The following is a 22,973-nucleotide window of genomic DNA, read 5'->3' as shown; positions in this document are numbered from 1 at the left end:
AACGTATTGGCTACTGTTACTTAAGAAGTGTTAGAGCCAATCCCATACCTGGGAATCTTATTCCGTATGCTCGTATCTTGTTAAGAGTCTATAGCGGGCCACCGTATCAAATACATTTCGGATTCCTAGGAATATGGAATCTGCCTGTTTCCCTTCATCCATGGTTTGCAGGATGTCATGTTAGAAAAGGGCAATCTGAGTTTCGGAGAAGCGACGCCTTCTAAATCCGTGCTGAATTTGGACACAAGGTATGCTGCATCGATGAAATATCTTCTACAGCACTCGTATCATACATAGTCAACTGCAGGCAGAAGCTAACGAGGAAAGAGAAGCCTTCTTAACAACAATGATACTGCATTACTGAGGAGACAGTTGCTCACACCTTAATGCCGCATTAGGTATGACCACCGTTTTGTACCGTTCATGGAATATACATTGTTGTTATTATGTCTGTAATTGGATATGAAAACTACATCCCAAATCCTAAGTTTCGGAGGGTCGAGATTTTAACCTGTCACGTTTAATTATCTCAGTTTCATCTTTCAGTGATATTCTTAGGGTCCATGGAGTAGCCACGTTTTCAGCTCAACTCACTTCATTACTAGAACTGGATGTGAGAAGAGTAACGCCACTCTGAAAGTTTAGAGAGCTCTTGGAGCAGTTCCGTTTACGTCAAGTATGTGGGTGAGAACACCGGTTCGGACTGGACACATGCATTTGTACACAATTTCCCTTAACGGGGCATATGAAAAGATTGTAGATGACACGGTAGTTCAAATGGCTCTGAGCACTAAGAGACTTAACTTCTGAGGTCATCAGTCCCCTTGAACTTAGAACTATTAAACCTAACTAACCTAAGGACATCACACACATCGATGCCCGAGGCAGGATTCGAACCTGCGACCGTAGCGGTCGCACGGTTCCAGACTGTAGTGCGAAAAACCGCTCTGTCACACCGGTCGGCGATACGGTAGTCTTAGCCCTGATTCACCGTCAGAAGGTCGCACGCACATTCAAAAATATTGAGAACATATTTCAGAGAGAGAAAGATATTTAGAATTGTTGGGCTCTTAGTTACAAAATAAATAGGAGGATTTTCCTGATCCCGAAAATAACGTGTGATAAATGGTTGTACACAGTGGAGAGTGCCCATACTGACAATGGAAGGCCATGACACATACATAGAGATATGTAGGACACATAATAGAAGCGTAAAACTTCTCTCACGTTATTTCTCGAAATTTCCAGAGTAGGGCACCTTACTGCTTACATATTATGTTGTTTTAATGGCCTACTAAATGTGTACAAACTCTGAAGTAAATCTGAATCCCATCGTCGTGGCCTCCCATTGTAAGTTTTCAGAATTCGCTGTCGGAACATACTGGAATCCTAATTGTGAGATTTCAAAGTAGAGAATAGTGAAGTCAAAATACACAATGAATCAGCGGCATAGGCACAACTGCTACCAGTACCTTGGTGCTTACAGCGCCACATGTGTTTGCCACGACGCGAGCGCCGGCGTCGGGCGCGAGCGAGCGCCCCAGCTGCGCACACAGACGCCCGGCCTATATAAGAGCCGGCTGCCTCAAACTGGACGCCATCGCCCCTCTGGTCACCATGATAGGTTTTCTCGTCCTGGCGGCGCTCGTGGCCTGCGCGAAAGCGCAGTGGGAGCCCAATGTGGTGGAGGGCCGCAGTGTCATGGTTCACCTGTTCGAGTGGAAGTGGACCGACATTGCCAACGAGTGCGAGACTTTCCTGTCGCCGAAGAACTACGGCGGTGTCCAGGTGAGAGCAAACACAGGGAAGGATGAATGAGTTAGTGAACCGTGGCCCACAAGGGAAATATTCAGTTTGCTTTAGCTGTCCAACGTGGTCTCTGAGTTCATCTGGGCTTGTTTGATGGAGAAGGGGTTAACTATGTGTATTGTGAATTCGTAGTACATCATACCTTCAATTTTCAGTCGATACTTTATCTCTAACTGATTACAAAACCACTCTCTCCGTATTGACGATGAGGTAGTATCGTTCAGTCAATAGCTAACCCACTAACCAAATGCTCCCTCCCTCTTAATTTGTGTTATGTACATAGTTCCGCGTAGTCAGCGCGTACACAACTTTCCCAATAGAGCGCGCCCCGCGAAGCACAAAAGTACAGGCGCAGCGCTCGTCCGTCTCCGAACTACGAGATGGGGCTGCCTAAGAGATGGACCAAATTCTGCTTCCGCCGATCCGCGTATTAATATGTCTCCCAGCCAATGAGATTGCTGCTAACGTAGAACCTTTTCTCCTCGCGGATCACACTCGCGCAGTGGTACATGAACGCGCGAGATATTATAACGAGTGTACAGACCGCCGATTAGTCAGTCTGCATTAGTCTGTACCAGTCTATAGTCAAGTTTCAGTCTGCAGCTAACAAGATTACCATATTCCTGTACATAGCCATGAACGTAAATGAATAGACACTTTGTCAAGTATCAGAGACATTTGAGAATAAGATGAATGTACCAAGACCAAAGGAACTTCAGATTGTCAGTTGTAAATAGCATCCAGAATCAAGTTACGTAATATCTATGTTGTTTATTATTTTAATAAATGTGTGCGAATATTAATCAAGTTCTGTTTAAAGTTGGTCACCGTCAATCTGCTACTCTAAACGGCAGAAGATAAACACGCCACGATGAGACCACGACACATATTGCTGACACTCGCCTACTTCGTTAGAGCGACAAGTCAAATCTGATGGTGTGTGTACCGAAGGTCTTACAGTACGCACACCACAATTTGTCTTCTGTAATCCGTGCTATTACCACCTCGTATATCGTTAAGTGCAATGCGGTACATTTGGAGAAACAAGAAGCTAAGTCGGCTCCGGATAGAATACGCGCGTGGCGGATTTAAGTCCGTTAGTGGAGCACATCCCAGCCTATGATTTGTAGGCTGTTTTCCACACTCGTTTAGGCAATTTCTGAGTTGATTACCGTATTTCGCATCAGGAAATACCATACAGAAACAAAATACGATCACACACAGGACAAATTTACACAGTTTGCAGACGAGGACGCACACGACTTTACCCCGTGTGAAACTATAGCCAATCTCGATCATATTGGACCTATCACGCTGCTACTTGTACGTTGACCGCTACAGTGTAATTAAACCGTTTTTATTAAAGAAGGCAAATCAGTACCGCACCCACGCATTGCTATGGTAGAGCACAACCTTCAAACTCTACTTTGACCAAGCACTGCAGGAGGCAACAAGCATTGGGAAGAAGAATGAGCATACTTTCTCTATACGGGCGACAGGGAAGGCATTCGGCCGAAAGGGTAAATAAACATAACTTTCCCAGAACGCGAGTACAGAGCAGCCCATGTTAGAAGCGGTAGGCGTGTGACGAGGGCCTCCCGTCGGATAGACCGCCCGCCTGGTGCAAGTCTTTCGATTTGACGTCACTTCGGCGACTTGCGCGTCGATGGGGATGGAATAATGATTATTAGGACAGCACAGCACCCAGTCCCTGAGTGGAGAAAATCTCCGACCCAGCAGGGAATCGAACCTGGGCCCTTAAGACTGACAGTCTGTCGCGCTGACCACTCAGCTGCCGGGGCGTACTTAGAAGTGGTAAACGCTACTGACAAGAAGGAGAAGAGTTATTTTTGTCTATACCAACAGTTTACAACTGTTGTCACATGCACCACGAGGGTACCTAGTACTGGATGTGTTAACATGAGCCCCACGTTACTTTCCCTCTCCTACTTCTTCACTTACATCATTTTTTTCCAGGTTTGTTCAACCTTGCCGCGCTTCTCGAGTAATTCAGTCACTCCATTTTATATATTTTTCAGTGGCACTTAATATTCTGTTTTCCTACGTGCACCGTTTCCTCCTTATTATTTTAACCAAAGCAGCCGTTTCGATATCCTTTGTCTTATTTAGGAGAAGCAGACTGTATTTCCCCACACACTTTACTCCTTCAGCTATTAATTTTGTTTCAGACTTCGTTTCTCCTGCTCTTTCACTGTGTTAAATTTCTCAACCATATAATAACTGGCTTTCCAACATAAAGTTGTAACAAAAAAGTCATACTGTTCCTAGTCATATCGTTAACAGTGATATGTATATTCTGGCAACCTATCATCGCTACGGGCCGACTTCGACATTACTTGATTAGCGCCTCCGCATACTAAAAAAGAGGAACCAGTTTCCATGTCTCTTGCTATATTTATGGAAAGGGGACAGACAGAACGGGGAAATTAAAAGTTCCTTCAGTAGAAAAGTAGTGAAACTGGCTCTCTGGCTTCCGCAGAATCACGAAATTGAAACACTTGCGCCTCTGTAAATGCCACACAAGGTTTAGTTTGTCGTCACTAACTAAATAAATATTACAGTTTTTCAAGGTTTGTTACTGCTCTGTTTTGTATATAATATTGGAAGTAGAGGGAGTCGCCTCTATTGACGTTCAAATACACCCAGAATAATTACAACCCGCACATCTCATTTTGACCTACGGCACATCGTGCTCTATCTACCGATAATATAGAATTTATTTCGGTAAGAGATGTTTTACAACTTGCTCCTTTTGATTGTTTGAGTTCCGTAATGAATCTCTGACATTTATCATGATCAGTCTGGAAAAATCAGGTTCGGTAAATCGATATTAGGAATTACTGTCTGTTACAGGGATCAAGTAGCTATAACTACAATGATGGTGATGATGTTTGGTTTGGGGGGCGCTCAACTGCGTGGTCACCAGCGACCGTACAAAGTCCCAATTTGTTCACACTCCATTTTTTTACGCAGTCCAATCTAGCCGCTATCACTAGCCCATCATCATAGTGATGGTGATAAAATGATGAGGACAACACAAACACTCAGTCCGCGGGCACAGAAAATCCCCAACCTGGGCGGGAATCGAACCCGGTACTCAGGGGCAGCAACGCTATCTGCTAGACTACGAGCTGTGGACAGCTGTACCTATCGTTTTGTTTAGTTACTATATTTTCATGACAAAATCTACAAAAAAACGTGCTAAAATGTGAAGTAAAGGAAGGAAATACCTTACTGAGTATGTATTTTACCGAAACTGTCTATGACTGTTGTCAGAATACAGGCTGTGTTGATCTTACAGTCCGGAATTTCGGATTAATTACCATTTCCCGTAGCAGCACTGGAAACGCTAAAATTGTTCTCACTTCAAGGAATTACGGAAAGTGAAGAATAAACAAAGTGAAAAATAAAAAACAAATAGCGAATTATTCAGTGTATTTTAAGTGCCCTTCCATTATTTTAATATACGTAGTACCTGTGAGGTGTTTGAACCAAAGATACGATACAAAGTTACGACACTATCTAAATTTTAATAAGTGCCGCAAGAAAAGTCTTCGAAAATATTTTCATAAACTGAAGCATCAGACATAATTAAATTTCATAATAGGAGACTCATGTATGTTTCTAATCGTTTAGAAACTGGACTGAGAGGTACAACGGACATAATTTGTCACCGCCGACTTCAGTATGATAATGTAAATGCATTTTCAGTTTTTCAGGTATTGCTCTCTCCTCCTGGTCCAACTTAGAAAGCTCTGAACGCAAGTATAACAATACAGGGAATTCTCTTTCCAGGTGTCACCACCCAGCGAGAACCTGGCCATCACCGCAAGCAACCGACCATGGTGGGAGAGGTACCAGCCGGCGTCGTACAAACTCGTCACCCGCTCCGGTAACGAGGAGGAGTTCAGGGACATGGTGAAGCGCTGCAACGCCGCAGGAATCCGGTAAGAGGACGCCCTCACAAGCTCGAGATGTGTGGCAAGGCGCCACAGGGCTGGAAATCGAAAGTGGGGTCTATATAACGAACTACTTTTGTAATGAGGGAGCCATGAAACGTTGTAGCTTGTGCACTACAGTAACGCCTTCTCAGCCTCCCACACCTACTATTTCATTCGCTGATGGAACGGACCAAATTACCCCAAGCTACTGTGGTTAAGCCAAAACCGTGTTGTTAAGCGAAAAGTACTGACTCTTGTTGAAACGCCAGCTCTTGGAATTTTCTGACTAAGGCTATTCCCTCTATACTCATACTTCGGTGTCTAAACAACCTGTGATGGATCATATAACTCTCCTTTGAAACCTCTCGTCAGCTTCCGGTAATCGCGTTTGGTAAGAATCCAGAACCGACAAGCAGCAGCAGAAGCGACGGTCTGTAAGAACTTTCTTTCGTAGGGGAGTTGCTTTGTCTTAGGATTCTTTGCAATAATATCTGATATGTGCCACTCGCAGAGTTAGAATGGTGCGCTCAATTCACATTCTGTTGCGCCTTTTGTGATTAATAGTGCTTGTTGCTGAATCTGAACGCTGACCGTTGTGCTACAGGCAGTCGATACAGCGTATAATCGTCCATCCCTTTGGATTACATTATTTAACTTCGGAATCGATAAAAATCATGCTAGGAAACTTACATACACGATAATACCTAAATTTCTGTGTTACAAATGGAGTGTTTCCGCTGAAACATAAATGACTTTACCTGTCTTGAAGTGTAATTTTTCTTAATGAAACCAGCAGTTTTGCAGGGACAAGTCTAAATTACTCATCACAAAAAACTATAAGTGCATGATCATATATGTCAGTGGAGATATGTTCCGATGATCCGCCTTTGCAAAATGGTTGAAATGGCTCTGAGCACTATCACACAAGTCCATGCCCAAGGCAGGATTCGAACCTGCGACCGTAGCGGCCGCGCGGTACCAGACTGAAGCGCCTATAACCGCTCGGCCACAATGGCCGGCCCCCTCTCTGCGACTAAATGAGTCAGTTTGTTTTTTAGCATACGCGTTTTTTTATTTATGGCGCATCGTCAGTGGCCTGTAATACATGTCTGTTTTTATATGTGGGTTAAATGAATTATGTAGTAGTTAGAGGTATGTTACTGCTGTATAATTCATTAATTACAGGCTACTGAAGATGCTTCAAGAATAAAAGATGAGAAACCTTTCACTTAGCTGCAGGTAAAGAACATAGCTCTATGCATTTTAAGCAACTGAGGTACGAATACAATTTGTATAGAAACCAAAAGGCAGTTATAAGAGTTGAGGGGCATGAAAGGGAAGCAGTGTTTGGGAAGGGAGTGAGACAGGGTTGTAGCCTGTCCCCGATGTTATGCAATCTGTGTATTGAGCAACCAGTGAAGGAAACAAAAGAAAAATTCGGAGTAGGTATTAAAATCCATGGAGAAGAAATAAAAACGATGAGGTTTGCCGATGACATTGTAATTCTATCAGGGACAGAAAAGGACATGGAAGAGCAGTTGAACGGAATGGACAGTGTCTTGAAAGGAGGATATAAGATGAACATCAACAAAAGCAAAACGAGGATAATGGAATGTAGTCGAATTAAGTCGGGTGATGCTGAGGGAATTAGATTAGGAAATGAGACACTTAAAGTAGTAAAGGAGTTTTGCTTTTTGGGGAGCAAGATAACTAATGGTGGTCGAAGTAGAGAGGATATAAAATGTAGACTGGCAATGGCAAGGAAATCGTTTCTGAAGAAGAGAAATTTGTTAACATCGAGTATAGATTTAAGTGTCAGGAAGTCATTTCTGAAAGTATTGGTATGGGGTGTAGCCATGTATGGAAGTGAAACATGGACGGTAAATAGTTTGGACAAGAAGAGAATAGAAGCTTTCGAAATGTGGCGCTACAGAAGAATGTTGAAGATTAGATGGGTAGATCATATAACTAATGAGGAAGTATTGAATAGGATTGGGGAGAAGAGAAGTTTGTGGCACAACTTGACCAGAAGTAGGGATCGGTTGGTAGGACATGTTCTGAGGCATCAAGGGATCACCAATTTGGTACTGGAGGGCAGCGTGGAGGGTAAAAATCGTAGAGGGAGACCAAGAGATGAATACACTAAGCAGATTCAGAAGGATGTAGGTTGCAGTAAGTACTGCGAGATGAAGAAGCTTGCACAGGATAGAGTAGCATTGAGAGCTGCATCAAACCAGTTTCTGGACTGAAGACAACAACAACAACAACATTTTCTTTTGAAACAGTCTGTGGTATGCAGTGTGACGATGTGGTTGTTGAGCGAATGCGGTTGCTTTTGCAGTATCTACGTGGACGCCGTGTTTAACCACATGACGGGAACGTGGGACGGCGTCGGCACCACTGGTGGGAGCAGCGTAGACACGGCCAACTACGACTACCCCGCGGTGCCCTACACCAAGGAGCACTTCCACACCCCGTGCACCGTCAACAACTACCAGGACGCCAACAACGTGAGTCGCCTCTCCTTCCAGAATCCAGGAGAAAAATGTAGCAAGCGTACTATAACACGTTAGCAGTATATTGAGAATCGAAGTGTCACAGTCGTCTCACCGGCCTTCATTAATACTTGGTATTGTCAAAGAGATTCATCCGGTTTCACAAGACGGTTTCACCAACGAAATTTTAGATAAATTCTCATGCGTAAATTGACTAAATGCTCTGTTAAAGAACGGCTTAATGTCGTATGTGCAGTGCCTATGTATTGGCTGATATAATTTTAGTGATTTGAAGATAATTTTCAGAATGAGATTTTCACTCTGCAGCGGAGTGTGAGATGATATGAAACTTCCTGGCAGATTAAAACTGTGTGCCGAACCGAGTCTCGAACTCGGGACCTTTGCCTTTTAATCTGCCAAGAAGTTTCATATGAGCGCACATTCCACTGCAGAGTGAAAATTTCATTCCGGAAAAATCACCCAGGCTGTGACTAAGCAATATCTCCCCAATATCCTTTCTTTCAGGAGTGCTAGTTCTGCAAGGTTCACAGGAGAGCTTCTGTAAAGTTTGGAAGGTAAGAGACGAGGTACTGGCAGAAGTAAAGCTATGAGGACGGGGCGTGAGTCTTGCTTGCTCAGTTCGTAGAGCACGTTCCACATCATTACGAAGTGTCGTATTCATGATCTATGGAACACGTATTAATCTAATCTAATCTAATCTAATCTACTTGCCCGCGAAAGGCAAAGGTCCCGAGTTCGAGTCGGAAGACAATTTTACTTTTAATACAAAAAAAGCATCGAATGTCTCAAATGTTAGCTAACGTCGAAGAAGCGGCATGATGACAGTTATTATTTCAACGTATAAAGCTTCAAGAGCGTTTAAATCTCGTCACGCCGCAAGACTGATATGCAGTCGTGCTCTGCAGGTGTTAGCTCGGCACTGCCCTTATTGTTGACCACAGATGAAATGTAATCCAGTAAATACACCGCAGCACGACATGATTTATTTCATCTCTGCAGGTCTTACGCAACGTAACATCATCTCTGAAAAATACGCCATTACGGTTAGAAAATGGTGAAACGTCATAGTAATTTGAGATAACAGGGAAACTAAATCAGAGTCACTCTTTGCACGCACCATATGCTGACGGAACAGGAGAGGTAGCAGAATAACAGTGCTGTACTCCCGAAGCACCTTAATGTAGCTAGCCGGCTGTATACTCGTACACAGACGTGAAATGTCCTGCAATGTAGTTTGTATAATTCAGTGCAATGTCGTTATAATACGCCACACAGCTACAGAAGATAGTGGTTTGATTTCTATAATATTAAATGCGTCCTGGAAACTTTTGCCAGTATCGAATCTGACTTAGCTTTCGGTATCCTTTTCTATTTTAAGAAGCGTCATTTAATCCATATTATAGTGGGATTATTGGTGATTGCGCACGTTCCTATCAGTATTGTACTCATACTGAAAATTACAAACCTGATATGTCATATTTCGCATTAGAAAAACAAGAATGAGCTCATGCTCTCGAACCTTAATCATAACATTAACGGAAGAGGATGAAGAGGTATGGATAATTTAAGGGAGCAATTGACATTCCGGTACGTTTATATTTTTATAGTAATTTTGTCATTTTGAAGGATATAAGGAACTTCTGTTTAACAGGCTTGTTTGGCCTGAACACTAAAACGGCAGTACGGAACAGAAATACTGTACAAATTCCAGTATAACGTTTATATATGGTCTTTTATACTAGAATAATAACTGATTATACATACAGTCCAAGTCTGCAAAGCAAACGGTAACGTTGTGTCCTGTGCTGTAAAGGCTGTAACAGGTATAAGGAAAGATATTTTTAAAACGTGCTACCTTAATACATACACACATCAGTGTGTTGATTGTTTTTTCCCTGCATCGACCTTCTTCCCACAAACAGGTCATATAATGTACTACCTGATGTTTTCTGCAATGTCTATAACTCCACCACTAAGTGGCCTATGACTGTCAGTATCGGTTGCCTTTTTGTCCACGCTTCGACTCCTGACCTGCTGCCCAGGGGAAAATAAGCGTTAACGGCATGTTCTTGTCACCTGTACTTGGAGGTACTACCCAACCTAACACCATGCTACTCATAACAGCTATAACTGCAAATGAAGTAACTACTGACGTAGTGATCTTCAATACATGGTTCTCAGTCAACAATAAAAATATCTACACTTGCATGTGTTACAGCCTTCGTGATAACACAGTAATATACGGCACTGGTAACCGATTTTTAATAATTTTTTACGTTAACGAGTTCAAGAACATTTTAGTGAAATAGTACCACAGTTAGCCCTCGCATTTAAGTAGTCATTCTGTGTAAAAATCACAGGCGCTCTGCTTACCACTGTTGCGTTCCTTTCACACTCAGGTCCGCAACTGCGAACTCACTGGACTGCACGACCTCGACCAGAGCCAGGAGTACGTGAGGGGCAAGATTGTGGATTACCTGAACACACTCATCGACGCCGGTGTCGCAGGCTTCAGGTGAGGGTCTCTTTCTCAAAACTAGATTACCACCTTACAAACAGAGCGAAGAACTCGTGCTATTTTGTGCGTTTGCGCAGGATTGACGCTGCCAAACACATGTGGCCATCTGATCTGCAGAACATCTATGGAAGATTGAACAACCTCAATACCGAACACGGATTTGCGGAGGGTCTGCGTCCCTTCATCTACCAGGAAGTCATCGATCCAGGTAACTTACGAACATCATTGTGAAACTGACAGACGGTTTGACAATAGAACTCAAAAGTAGCTGAATCGAGTCACAATTTTCTTGCAGGTACTGAGGCTGTTTCCAAGAATGAATACCTGTCCATTGGAAGAATCACTGAGTTCTATTTCGGGCAAGCGCTGTCAGCTGCCGTGAAGAGGAACAGCCCTCTCAAGGACCTCAGCAACTTCGGTACGTTTCACGACGCTGTTGTCTCAGACTGAATATTTAGCTGAACTTAAGGAACTTGCCTTTCATGGTACTGTTTCTCTTGGCAGGTGAACCTTGGGGTATGGTTGCTGGAATGAGTGCTCTGTCTTTTGTGGATAATCATGACAACCAGAGAGGTCACGGAGGCGCCGGTGATATTCTCACCTTCCAGAGCCCCAAGATGTACAAGGTATGAAACGTAACGAATAACTACAGGAAATAATTATTTTAAGCCATTTTAACGCAACCTGTTGGTGGTTTAGTAATATTTAGAAAACTAGTCACTGGTCACTTCGTTATCACAAGTCATTTTCGCGAAGAGACCATGAGGATAAAATCAGAGAGATTAGAGCCCACACAGAGGCATACCGACAGTCCTTCTTTCCACGAACAATACGAGACTGGAATAGAAGAGATAAACGATAGAGGTACTCAAGGTACCCTCCGCCACACACCGTCAGGTGGCTTGTGAAGTATGGATGTAGATGTAGATGTAGATTCTACTTCAGAATCCCACACTTTACTGCTGTGCCAGAATGACCCCATTTCCACAAACAGAGGAAGAAAGTCCACCATTGTGTTTCCTGTTTGATGTGCTCTCTGCATCCCAGTGTTACTGAAGGGATATTCACACAAGTAGTGCTTAATTAGTAGGACAGGATGAAAACTTATGTAAAACTTACATTAACAAATGATAGTGCATCACATTATTGAAAAACACGTCAGTGAAACCTCGGTAAGTATGAATAAGGATTTGTGAAAGTAGTACAGCTGACTGACACTCTAGTGATTTACTGACAATGTTTTTACGAGAACAGCCGTGAAATATGTACATTCTCTGAATAATACGTAAGTAGACAAATATTTGAGTTAGTTTCGGTCTACTAATTTCTGAAAATTTCTTTTGGAGGGCGAAACACAGAGAGAGAAATTACTTGCGTTAGTTCTTATAATGGGGCAGAGGTTTAATATACATGGTCACTCAAAAGCTTGCACACAAATTAAAGAAACAGGGAAAGAAATCGAAATATAACAGCTTTGGAACAGGATATGGTGATAAAAACTAATCCTGAGCCAGTGAATTTTTTGTAATGTTAGGAACAACAAGGGCAATAAACGAACACGCATCTTAAATTTCGTAAAGATAATGAACTGTTTTTGTAAGCAGCTGTAATTAGGCGGAGCATCTGCACGCTTTTGTGTGCAAATAAGTAACGTACTTAATACACGCTACCCAGATGTGGGGGCCGAGGGGTGGTCCAATTGCATGGCCACTTGGGTCCCGTAATGTGACGCCTTTTGATTTATTTAGTTTCAGTGGGAGCATATCGGAGGCCTTGTGAATGTGACACGTCTCCGACGAAAAAGCACTTCTCGCCAGTATAGTTTCGAAGTCCAACAACGTTCTTACGCTGTCTGGTTTACTTGGAAGAGTGCGCCAGAATTTTCTGCGAATATGTTATGTCTGTACTGGATGTGATGGACGCAGGTTTGAAAATGTCCTCTATTTGACTATGTTATCGAGTAAACAGCACATTATCTTTCCTTAACTTGAGGCGAAAGTCATTGATTGTCATTGTTGTTTGTGATATTCCAAAACTTCCAAGACCGTAAGTTCCCATTCCAAAGTCGTTGTACATCGATTCGTCTGTTAGCTCCTTTCATTTGTACGCAATCTTTTGAATCGCCCTGTGTTAGCGAGATCGAGAATTCCATACGTGTCGCATCAGTTCAATAGAGCAATGGCGAAGCAACAAAATGGTGTCGGTGATGGAACTACGCTTGCAGTGTAGAAACAATAAGACATACTAATCGGAATGTTGTGGTGGTTTTCTGTATCCCATTCCTCCCAAATATAAGGCCAGTGACAGCATTCCATGATATCGGGTATTTTGCAGATAGCGGTGGCCTTTATGCTTGCCTACAACTACGGTCTGCCCCGAGTGATGTCCAGCTACGAGTTCAGCTCATCGGACGAGGGTCCCCCACAGGACAGCAACCAGAACATCATCTCGCCCACCTTCAACGAAGACGGCTCGTGCGCCAGTCCCTGGGTGTGTGAGCATCGGTGGAGGCAGATCTACAACATGGCCGAGTTCAGGAACGTCGTTGGAGGTAAGATCGTCCACTCCAAAGGACCCAATGTCTAAAGCTTGAACGTGGCCCACCGTGATCGAAAAATATTTCACAGTTTCGCACTCCTCGTGAAAGTCTCGCCCTTCTAGTAAACAGCGTACGTTAATTTTCCCTAAAAATTCAGTGCCAAGTGCCACAGTTCTAGGCACAGTTTGTACGTTACGAAGAAAATATCAACGTCGATAACTACTAAATAAAACTGAACTACATAAACACACCCAAGGGGGCAACACAATGTTGACCGGTCGCTGTGCTTCCTTATATTTTTGCCGTCAGCTGGTCTCGGTAGTCTACGTTACGTAGTGAACGTCGCACTCTCCCTCCAGTTCATAACGGCTTTTCCAAACTGGAACTGTTAAATATTTTTCCAATAGTCAGTAGTTTCTCAGTTGTTCCTACGATGCTGATCCACAACCAGCTGTACTGAAACGTATCTTTGGTGTAACGGTAATCGTAGGTCTTTCATGACTGTGTTGCTAAGACTTGATGACTTGTGTGCGTCATTACTGTGTAGGTACGACTTGATGACTTGTGTGCTATTAACATGGAGTGCTAGCTGAGTACTCGCTAGTTTAGGCACTTCACACCTCCCTCGGTTGAAGAGTACGTTAATAGGCTCTAGCACTGAGATTCTCCAGATGGAGACTGCTATTCGGGCCGCGTACTTAGGAGAAACTTCCCATCTCCATAATTTGTTTCACAATGAGATGTGGCATTGCAAAGTATACTACTGGACCTCTGGATCACACGCTGTCTGGTTCAAATACCAGAACGCTCTGTGGTACGGTATGGGGTTTTAGCATGAGGCTGTTTTGGTTGATATTAATTTCGGAGGTGACATGCCTGACGTCTTTTGCGGAGAGACTGTCATGTTCGAGGTCGAGGTATTGTTGTCTCCCATCTCCAATAACGTCGCGCAATAATACCACACTGAATAAGAATTCATAATAGACTGTGAGAAGAACTTAGACCTTAATATACAAAGGGCATATCTCTTTGCAAGGGTGCATACTCGGACTGAGCTGCTAAAAATGTTGCACGTGTACCGTATCAGTTTACACTCCATTGTGGAGTGAAAGTTTTTTGAAGGACGCAAAAAATACTACATTTTACTCTTCGTCATTACTAAATTGTGATGCCAGTGTATACTGGTCCTGGGTACGGATTACTATCCAGTATGTGATTTCTGAATCGCTGCCTTAACATGATGTAAAGCATCTGGACCTTCTTCCTTCCTCCAATGTTATTCAACAGCACCTCCCACTCTTGTGATTTTTGAACAGTCTATTCGCTATTACTAGCAGAAATTTAACGCTGAAATCCGTTAACCTTCTCCTCTCCCATTACTGTTCACCTAAGCTCGTATTCTCCCGTAATTCCTTCTACTCGTTCCCCTACTACCGTATTCCAATCCTCCATGATTATTATTTTATCATCTCCCTTTACATACTGAAATACCCATTCAATATCCTCACATAATGTCTCCATTTTTCATCTTCACTTTGTGCTAAAACTTATATATAAAATATGGTTGTTGGCGTTGGTTTGGTGTCGATTCTGTCGGGAAGAACCATACCACTGGACCTACCTACAGTAACTCGCTCTCTACCATGTTCGATTCGTAACAAACCCTACTCATTTTTTCCTATTTTCCGCTGCTGCTGCTGCTGACATTCCCGCATATTCGTCTTATCAGAACTCTTCATCTTCTTTCCACTTCATTTCATCAACCGTCACAGCATCTGGACTGAGAATGTGGATTTCACTGCTCACCTTTTCTAACTTCCCTTCCATGTTGAAACTTCATACACTCCAAGTACCGAATCCGGCATTAGCCATTCCATCTTTCTCTCGTGGTTACCGCCACCTAGGCAATCGTCTTCCAGAGATCCGAATGGGGAAGTTACCTGGAACCTTTTGCTAATGGAAAGAGCATGATGGCACTTTTTCAATTACAGACCACGTGTTCTGTGCATAAACATTATGTGTCTTTAATGCAGAGATTTCCATTGACTTCTCCTTCTACTTGCCATTGATCATTGTTGATTCTTCATCCTTTTAGTAGCAGTTCCCCACTCGAAGGACAAGAGTGTGGCCTGAACCTCTGTCAACTCCTGTGCCCTCTTTGACAAGGCCGTTGGCAGATCGAGGGTGATTTCTTATGCCAGAAGTCTTCGGCCCCACTGTTGCTGATATTTATTCGAAATTTACGCAGTAATTGGAAACAAACCCAGGAACTTTGACGTACCTAGGGACTGTGAATATGATTATGACTATGCTGGTTAAACACTTTGCGCCAAGACTACGGACTGTGTTAGTTGCAAACGAGGGACCGAACAGAATGGGACTTCGATGGATCGTCTGTTCCTGCATATTCTTGAAATGATTTCAGGAAATTGCGGCCAACATAACACAGGAATGTGGAATGGGGATTTGTTTACGTTCCTCCTGAATGCAGTGCTAGTGTCTTCAGCAATGCACGCCCAAGAGTGGTACGCGCTGTTTGGGAAGAATACGGCCTGCAAATACAAGAAATAGAGATGTAAAATAAACAAACAAAATATTCTGCTATTTCATTCCGCATTCACTAAATGTGCTTGAATATGATTGATAGTCATAGTAACGTTTCGCTTGTTCCTTCACAGCAACTGAGGTGACCAACTGGTGGTCGGGCAGCGACTGGCAGATCGCTTTCTGCAGAGGTACCAAGGGATTCATTGCCATCAATGACGAGGAGTCCTCCGACCTGAAAGCGACCATCCAGGTGAGGTCCTATTGTAGAAAATATTCCTGTTTTTGCTGCTATATGCATGCGTGAATATATATTGTTAATAAATACGCAGCTCATTCAGACTAAGCTACCAAAAAACCAGCGATGGACCTCTGAAATATATACCATTGCGAAACAACGATTTACACATTAATTAAATTTCATTTATATACGTGATGTCTTTCAATGACATTCGTGTGCTGTAGTTACGATTACACAGGTAAATAGGTTGTGTTATCTTTGAACTTTTAAGAGTAGCACATCGATAATCACAGTAATTTACTCCCTTTTTTCAAATAATAAACTAACGTATGCTTTCAGTTAATAGTCCACAAACAATGATGTGAAACTATAACAGGATTTTTTTCTGTCGAAACTGGCACTGTCTTGCAGAAACATTGACAGCAGTTTGTCACAGACTTTCCATAAAATGTATTCATTAGGGAATGCAATTTTCCTTGGGGAAAATAATAGATTTCTCGTGTATCCCACTCACGCAGGAACAATAAGATGATTAACCTGTTTAGAAACACAAAAATACACTCCCCTATTCCCTTTTACAAATCACCCGGAAAATGTATGTGATGAATTATTAATACGTTTGGAAACATTCTTTTATGCACTTACACCATATGGTAAAATTAATGTATGCGTGAGGGTACACTGTCAACTACCTGTGTTACAATATTTTATATCTGCTATTAAGAGTGACTGCGAATAAATAGTAATTATGCAGGATCCTGTGAGTAAGTTCTTCATTTTCTTTCTGCGCAGACTTGCCTGCCTGCTGGTACCTACTGCGACGTTATTTCTGGTGACGTGAATGGAATGAGCTGCACCGGAAAGAGTGTGACAGTCGGCGAAGACGGTACAGCCACCATCGAGATCCTGGCTTCCGAGGACGACGGTGTCCTGGCGATCCATGAAGGGGTAAGTCGCACACACGTGTTCGTTTTGCTGATCAACAGAGAGCAGTATATTACTCAGCATGGCGAATATTCCGGGTTACGGTGTGCACCTATTGCATCCAGTGGCTGTTTCCTTGCGAATGCAGGAAACAATCTACAGCAGTATTCATCATGACTTTGTCTGTGCTGCCATTTGAACAAGACGGATTTAGACCACATAAATGCTACCGCGAGAAATGCTCTCCTTGACTATTCGCACAGAAACTGCCTACCAAAAGAAACTCAGTACTGGCCTTATTTTCATTGACCTGTCCCCAGCTTACGACATAAAGGCGCGAGAGCCTAGTGTTGAAATAGCTGTAAACAATACCTTGTAAATCTTTAGGTGACGTCTTATGGAACATGTTGATCGATCTGCAGTTTAAAGCACATCAGGGTGATAAGAAGAGCGGGTGACTTGTGCCCAGTGATGGATTGCCTCAAGGCTCTGTTCTTGCTCTGGTGTTATTCAACCTCTACGCGACAAACTAACCGAACTTGACCTCCCGGAAATTCCAATACGCAGATGTTGTTGCAGTTTGAAATCAGAGTTAAGATCTTTTTGAATGTGAAGAGCACCTAAGAAACAGCATCACAATAAATATTTTAAGACATACCGATCTACAGCTAACGTTTCTAAACAGAAGTATGTCTTTTCCGCCTCTCTAGAGATCTAGCATTAACAATGATCAGCCGACAGTTTTATCCTCCTGTCATAGTAAATGCAACGAGAAGCCAAAAGACCATTCCATCACTTTAAGACAGAACGCTAACATATCGTAAACATATTTCTAACACCTCTAAGAGGGTACAAACACGCGCTGGTGTACTCTGCAAAACACTACGCATGAATTTGTCTCCGGAGCGCTCATGTAAAGATAGTTGAAGTTCATTTGCACTCAGCTATGAGAACTATAGCAACACATTGCCAGCTGCCAATACTGTCGAACATCTGTCACGCTAACCTCCGTCGAAGGCAGCTTTCCACAACATTCACAGGGAAGTTTGTAAAAATGTGTCTCTCGCTGCCTAGGAAACTATTCAAATTCAGAAGACAAGAATATGAAGGGGAAATGCAAATGCTGTCGACTGGATTCAACGCTGAATGGAAACGTGAATGGCATGACACGAAAACCCAGAACCGCGAGTTATTTTCAACCCGTCTGTTGAAGTTCCAATGTTTCATCATACAAGGAAGATATGGGTACAGCTTAACAGAAATATCACTGAGGAAGGCATGTGCAGCTGCAACATGCCCAATTGGAGCTTTTACACTGACTCTCCTTGTGGCTGTGGTGTCACTTACTCAATTGGCAACATTGTAAATGAGTGTCCGAACAGGTGTTCCCTGGTTGCGTCAACAATCTATATGAAGCTCTGGATAGGGCTCTCCACTGGATTGTGTCTACCGATATTCCTACATAGTCTTATCCGTTTAATGTTTGTTCAATCTACACTCCTGGAAATTGAAATAAGAACACCGTGAATTCATTGTCCTAGGAAGGGGAAACTTTATTGACACATTCCGGGGGTCAGATACATCACATGATCACACTGATAGAACCACAGGCACATAGACACAGGCAACATTGCATGCACAATGTCGGCACTAGTACAGTGTATATCCACTTTTCGCAGCAATTCAGGCTGCTATTCTCCCATGGAGACGATCGTAGAGATGTTGGATGTAGTCCTGTGGAACGGCTTGCCATGCCATTTCCACCTGTGCGCCTCAGTTGGACCAGCGTTCGTGCTGGACATGCAGACTGCGTGAGACGACGCTTCATCCAGTCCCAAACATGCTCAATGGGAGACAGATCCGGAGATCTTGCTGGTCAGGGTAGTTGACTTACACCTTCTAGAGCACGTTGGGTGGCACGGGATACATGCGGACGTGCATTGTCCTGTTGGAACAGCAAGTTTCCTTGCCGGTCTAGGAATGGTAGAACGATGGGTTCGATGACGGTTTGGATGTACCGTGCACTATTCAGTGTGCCCTCGACGATCACCAGAGGTGTACGGCCAGTGTAGAAGATCGCTCCCTACACCACGATGCCGGGTGTTGGCCCTGTGTGCCTCGGTCGTATGCAGTCCTGATTGTGGTGCTCACCTGCACGGCGCCAAACACGCATACGACCATCATTGGCACCAAGGCAGAAGCGACTCTCATCGCTGAAGACGACACGTCTCCATTCGTCCCTCCATTCACGCCTGTCGCGACACCACTGGAGGCGGGCTGCACGATGTTGGGGCGTGAGCGGAAGACGGCCTAACGGTGTGCGGGACCGTAGCCCAGCTTCATGGAGACGGTTGTGAATGGTCCTCGCCGATACCCCAGGAGCAACAGTGTCCCTAATTTGCTGGGAAGTGGAGGTGCGGTCCCCTAAGGCACTGCGTAGGATCCTACGGTCTTGGCGTGCATCCGTGCCTCGCTGCGGTCCGGTCCCAGGTCGACGGGCACGTGCACCTTCCGCCGACCACTGGCGACAACATCAATGTACTGTGACCTCACGCCCCACGTGTTGAGCAATTCAGCGGTACGTCCACCCGGCCTCCCGCATGCCCACTATACGCCCTCGCTCAAAGTCCGTCAACTGCACATACGGTTCACGTCCACGCTGTCGCGGCATGCTACCATTGTTAAAGACTGCGATGGAGCTCCGTATGCCACGGTAAACAGGGGAACACTGACGGCCGCGGTGCACAAATGCTGCGCAGCTAGCGCCATTCGACGGCCAACACCGCGGTTCCTGGTGCGTCCGCTGTGCCGTGCGTGTGATCATTGCTCGTACAGCCCTCTCGCAGTGTCCGGAGCAAGTATGGTGGGTCTGACACACCGGTGTCAATGTGTTCTTTTTTCCATTTCCAGGAGTGTATATAGTTTATCATGTAAATTTTTTGTTTAAACTGGTGTTGTATTTGTTGTTGTGAAGAGTTCCTAGATAACAGAACGCAGCATGTCATTCTCAATGGAGAGAAGTCTTCCGAAGTAAGAGTGATTTCAGGTGTGCCGCAGAGGAGTGTCGTAGGACCGTTGCTATTCACAATATACATAAATGACCTTGTGGATGACATCGGAAGTTCACTTAAGCTTTTTGCTGATGACGCTGTGGTATATAGAGAGGTTGTAACAATGGAAAATTGTACTGAATTGCAGGAGGATCTGCAGCGAATTGACACATAGTGCAGGGAATGGCAATTGAATCTCAATGTAGACAAGTGTAATGTGCTGCGAAAGAAAGAAAGAGCCGTTATTATTTAGCTACAAAATAGCAGGTCAGCAAGTGGAAGCAGTTAATTCCATAAATTATCTGGGAGTACGCATTAGGAGTGATTTAAAATGGAATGATAATATAAAGTTTATTGTCGATAAAGCAGATGCCAGACTGAGAAGAAACCTGAGGAAATGGAATCCGAAAACAAAGGATGTAGGTTGCGGTACACTTGTTCGCCCAGTGCTTGAATACTGCTCTCCGGTGTGGGATCCGTACCAGATAGGGTTGATAATGGAGACAGAGAAGATCCATCGGAGAGCAGCGTGCTTCGTTACAGGATCATTTAGTAATTGCGAAAGCGTTACGGAGATGATAGATAAACTGCAGTGGAAGACTCTGCAGGAGAGACGCTCAGTAGCTCGGTACGGACTTTTGTTGAAGTTTCGAGAACATACCTTCACCGAGGAGTAAAGCAGTATATTGCTCCCTCCTACGTATATCTCGCGAAGAGACCATGAGGATAAAATCAGAGAGATTAGAGCCCACACAGAGGCATACCGACAATCCTTGTTTCCACGAACAATACGAGAATGGAATAGAAGGGAGAACGGATAGAGGTATTCAAGGTACGCTCCGCCACACACCGTCAGGTGGCTTGCCGACTATGGATGTAGATGTAGATGTACATGATATATACAATAATAATAATCACATTATATAATACGTATTTGTCCTTTCCAATCGATGCAATTTTCAATGAGAGTTAATGGGACCTTTTAGAGCAGAAAGAAAGCGATGCAAGAAATGGTTCACCTTCGTAACAAATTGAGCACTTGAATTTATTCTCGCTGTTGTGTTTATTTTAATAGTAGGGTATATGATAATTTACTGAAAGTACTGTTCTTCGGCGGCTCCAACTTTTCCCACATTCTGAGTCACAGTGGATTTCGGGATAAAGATTCCAGGTTCTTATGAGGTAGTTTTCGATCTCGTTAAAAATTAAAGTGTTTTTCAGAAATGTCACGCTGCATATACGGAAACAAATAAAGGGCCCATGTCTGGTGAATATGACTTCAGGGTTAAGACATCCCACTGTAGTCCCTTCAATATTGCCTTCGCTCGCATTGCAACAAGCGGCATGGCATTCTCATCATGTGGAACGACTTTTTCATGAGTCTGACCATATTTCGCACCTTTGTCTAGTGCGCGATTCAGATTGAATAATTGTGCTTAGTAGCGTTCAACATTTACTGTCCGACTCCACGGCAGCAGCTGATGACACACCGCACCGACCAGGACGCAGTTAGTCACTCACCTCAAAATCGTTGTCTTTGATACACCAATCGCTGCGCGTTGTTTCCGAGAGAATCTGTTCTCCCATACACTTCTATTAGAAAACGGTGGCTTTCCGCAGCATATTGATTCAGACGAAAGCAGGTGATTAGTACTAACCGCGAATGCAGTTTCGTACATACAAAATCCGTCATGTACAAGGCACTAGATATATGTGTTCTTCTCACTCCACTCGAAGGTCACACACAAATCTGAGAGCCTGATGCTTATGCTGTCAACTAGGTCTTACACAGCAATCCACTATTCTGCCCTAGTACCGCTACTGCCTTCTCTTCGCCAGAAGCTAGAATTAATTCAAGTTCCAAATATATTTCATTTATTTATTTGTATAGGTAAGGAAATGAGTCAGTGTATATTACACTATACGCGGTATGTGTTTGCAGTCACTGATCGGCAGCAACAACGGCACCACTGTGGCCCCCACTGCGAGTACGAGCGGTAGCACCAGCGGTAGCACCAGCGGCACCACCGTGTCACCAACCACCATCTGCTAAGAGAGGCGCCACCCAGCACCACCGCGGCAGAAACACGTGCTTCCTACGGCCGGAGAACTGTATCACGGACTCAGCGACTAATGTAGTAACTTAATGCAAGTTTTGTAACAGCAGATTTTCGAGACGTGTTTTGGTGGTGCAGAAAATTATTCAGACCTAGATGTATCTTGCATGACGTGTTTATTTGTTATAAAATCTGAAACAGCTAGTCATAAAACTGAATAAATATTATATTGGGCATACCATAACCGGTTCAGTCATTTTACATGCATTTCCTTTCCTTGTACTCAGTGACAATTGGTAAACGTGCATATTTTTGTTTAGTGTGATTTCATTCATACTGAACTTTCTGCAACAAAACTGCAGCTCTAAGATCAGAAAATGACGAACATTGCTCTTTTTTAAAAATTACAAATTTTAGATACCCTCTGCTGCCAATGGACTAGCCGCAATGTTAAACCGGTTCCCGTCATATCACCGAAGATAAGCGCTGTCGTGCCTGGTTAGCACTTGAATGGATGACCGTCAGGGTCTGCCGAGCGCTGTCGGCAAGCAGGTTGCGCTCAGACATTGTGATTCGAATTGAGAAGCTACCTCACTGAGAAGTGGCGCCTCCGGTCACGAAAACCGACAAAGGTCAGGAGAGCGGTGTGCTGACCACATGCCCCTCCATATCCGCATCCAATGATGCCGATAGGCTGAGGATGACACGGCGGTCGGTCAGTATCAATGGGCCTTCCGATGCCTGTTCGGATGGAGCAGTAGAGTAGTGGAAACCCTCTGCTGAATCCTGTATGCACTCCTGCCTATGAACTAA

The 22,973-nt window shown here is 43.8% G+C and overlaps 1 protein-coding gene across 1 annotated transcript; it reads left to right on the top strand.

Moving 5' to 3' along the window:
• The first annotated feature begins 1,597 nt into the window (after nucleotides 1-1,597).
• LOC126332601 (alpha-amylase-like) lies at nucleotides 1,598-22,404 on the top strand. The gene is made up of 11 exons (XM_049996621.1): nucleotides 1,598-1,788; nucleotides 5,626-5,777; nucleotides 8,113-8,281; nucleotides 10,687-10,802; nucleotides 10,883-11,013; nucleotides 11,101-11,223; nucleotides 11,310-11,431; nucleotides 13,140-13,356; nucleotides 16,023-16,141; nucleotides 16,922-17,077; nucleotides 22,046-22,404. The coding sequence occupies exons 1-11, from the start codon at nucleotides 1,618-1,620 to the stop codon at nucleotides 22,154-22,156; spliced, it is 1,587 nt and encodes a 528-aa protein (XP_049852578.1). The 5' UTR covers nucleotides 1,598-1,617; the 3' UTR covers nucleotides 22,157-22,404.
• Nucleotides 22,405-22,973: the final 569 nt, after the last annotated feature.

This window comes from Schistocerca gregaria, chromosome 2 (genome assembly GCF_023897955.1).
Source record: "Schistocerca gregaria isolate iqSchGreg1 chromosome 2, iqSchGreg1.2, whole genome shotgun sequence".
Taxonomy (NCBI): domain Eukaryota; kingdom Metazoa; phylum Arthropoda; class Insecta; order Orthoptera; family Acrididae; genus Schistocerca; species Schistocerca gregaria.
The sequence above is the reverse complement of the archived record's forward strand: the minus strand, read 5'-3'. Positions and strand labels throughout refer to the sequence as shown.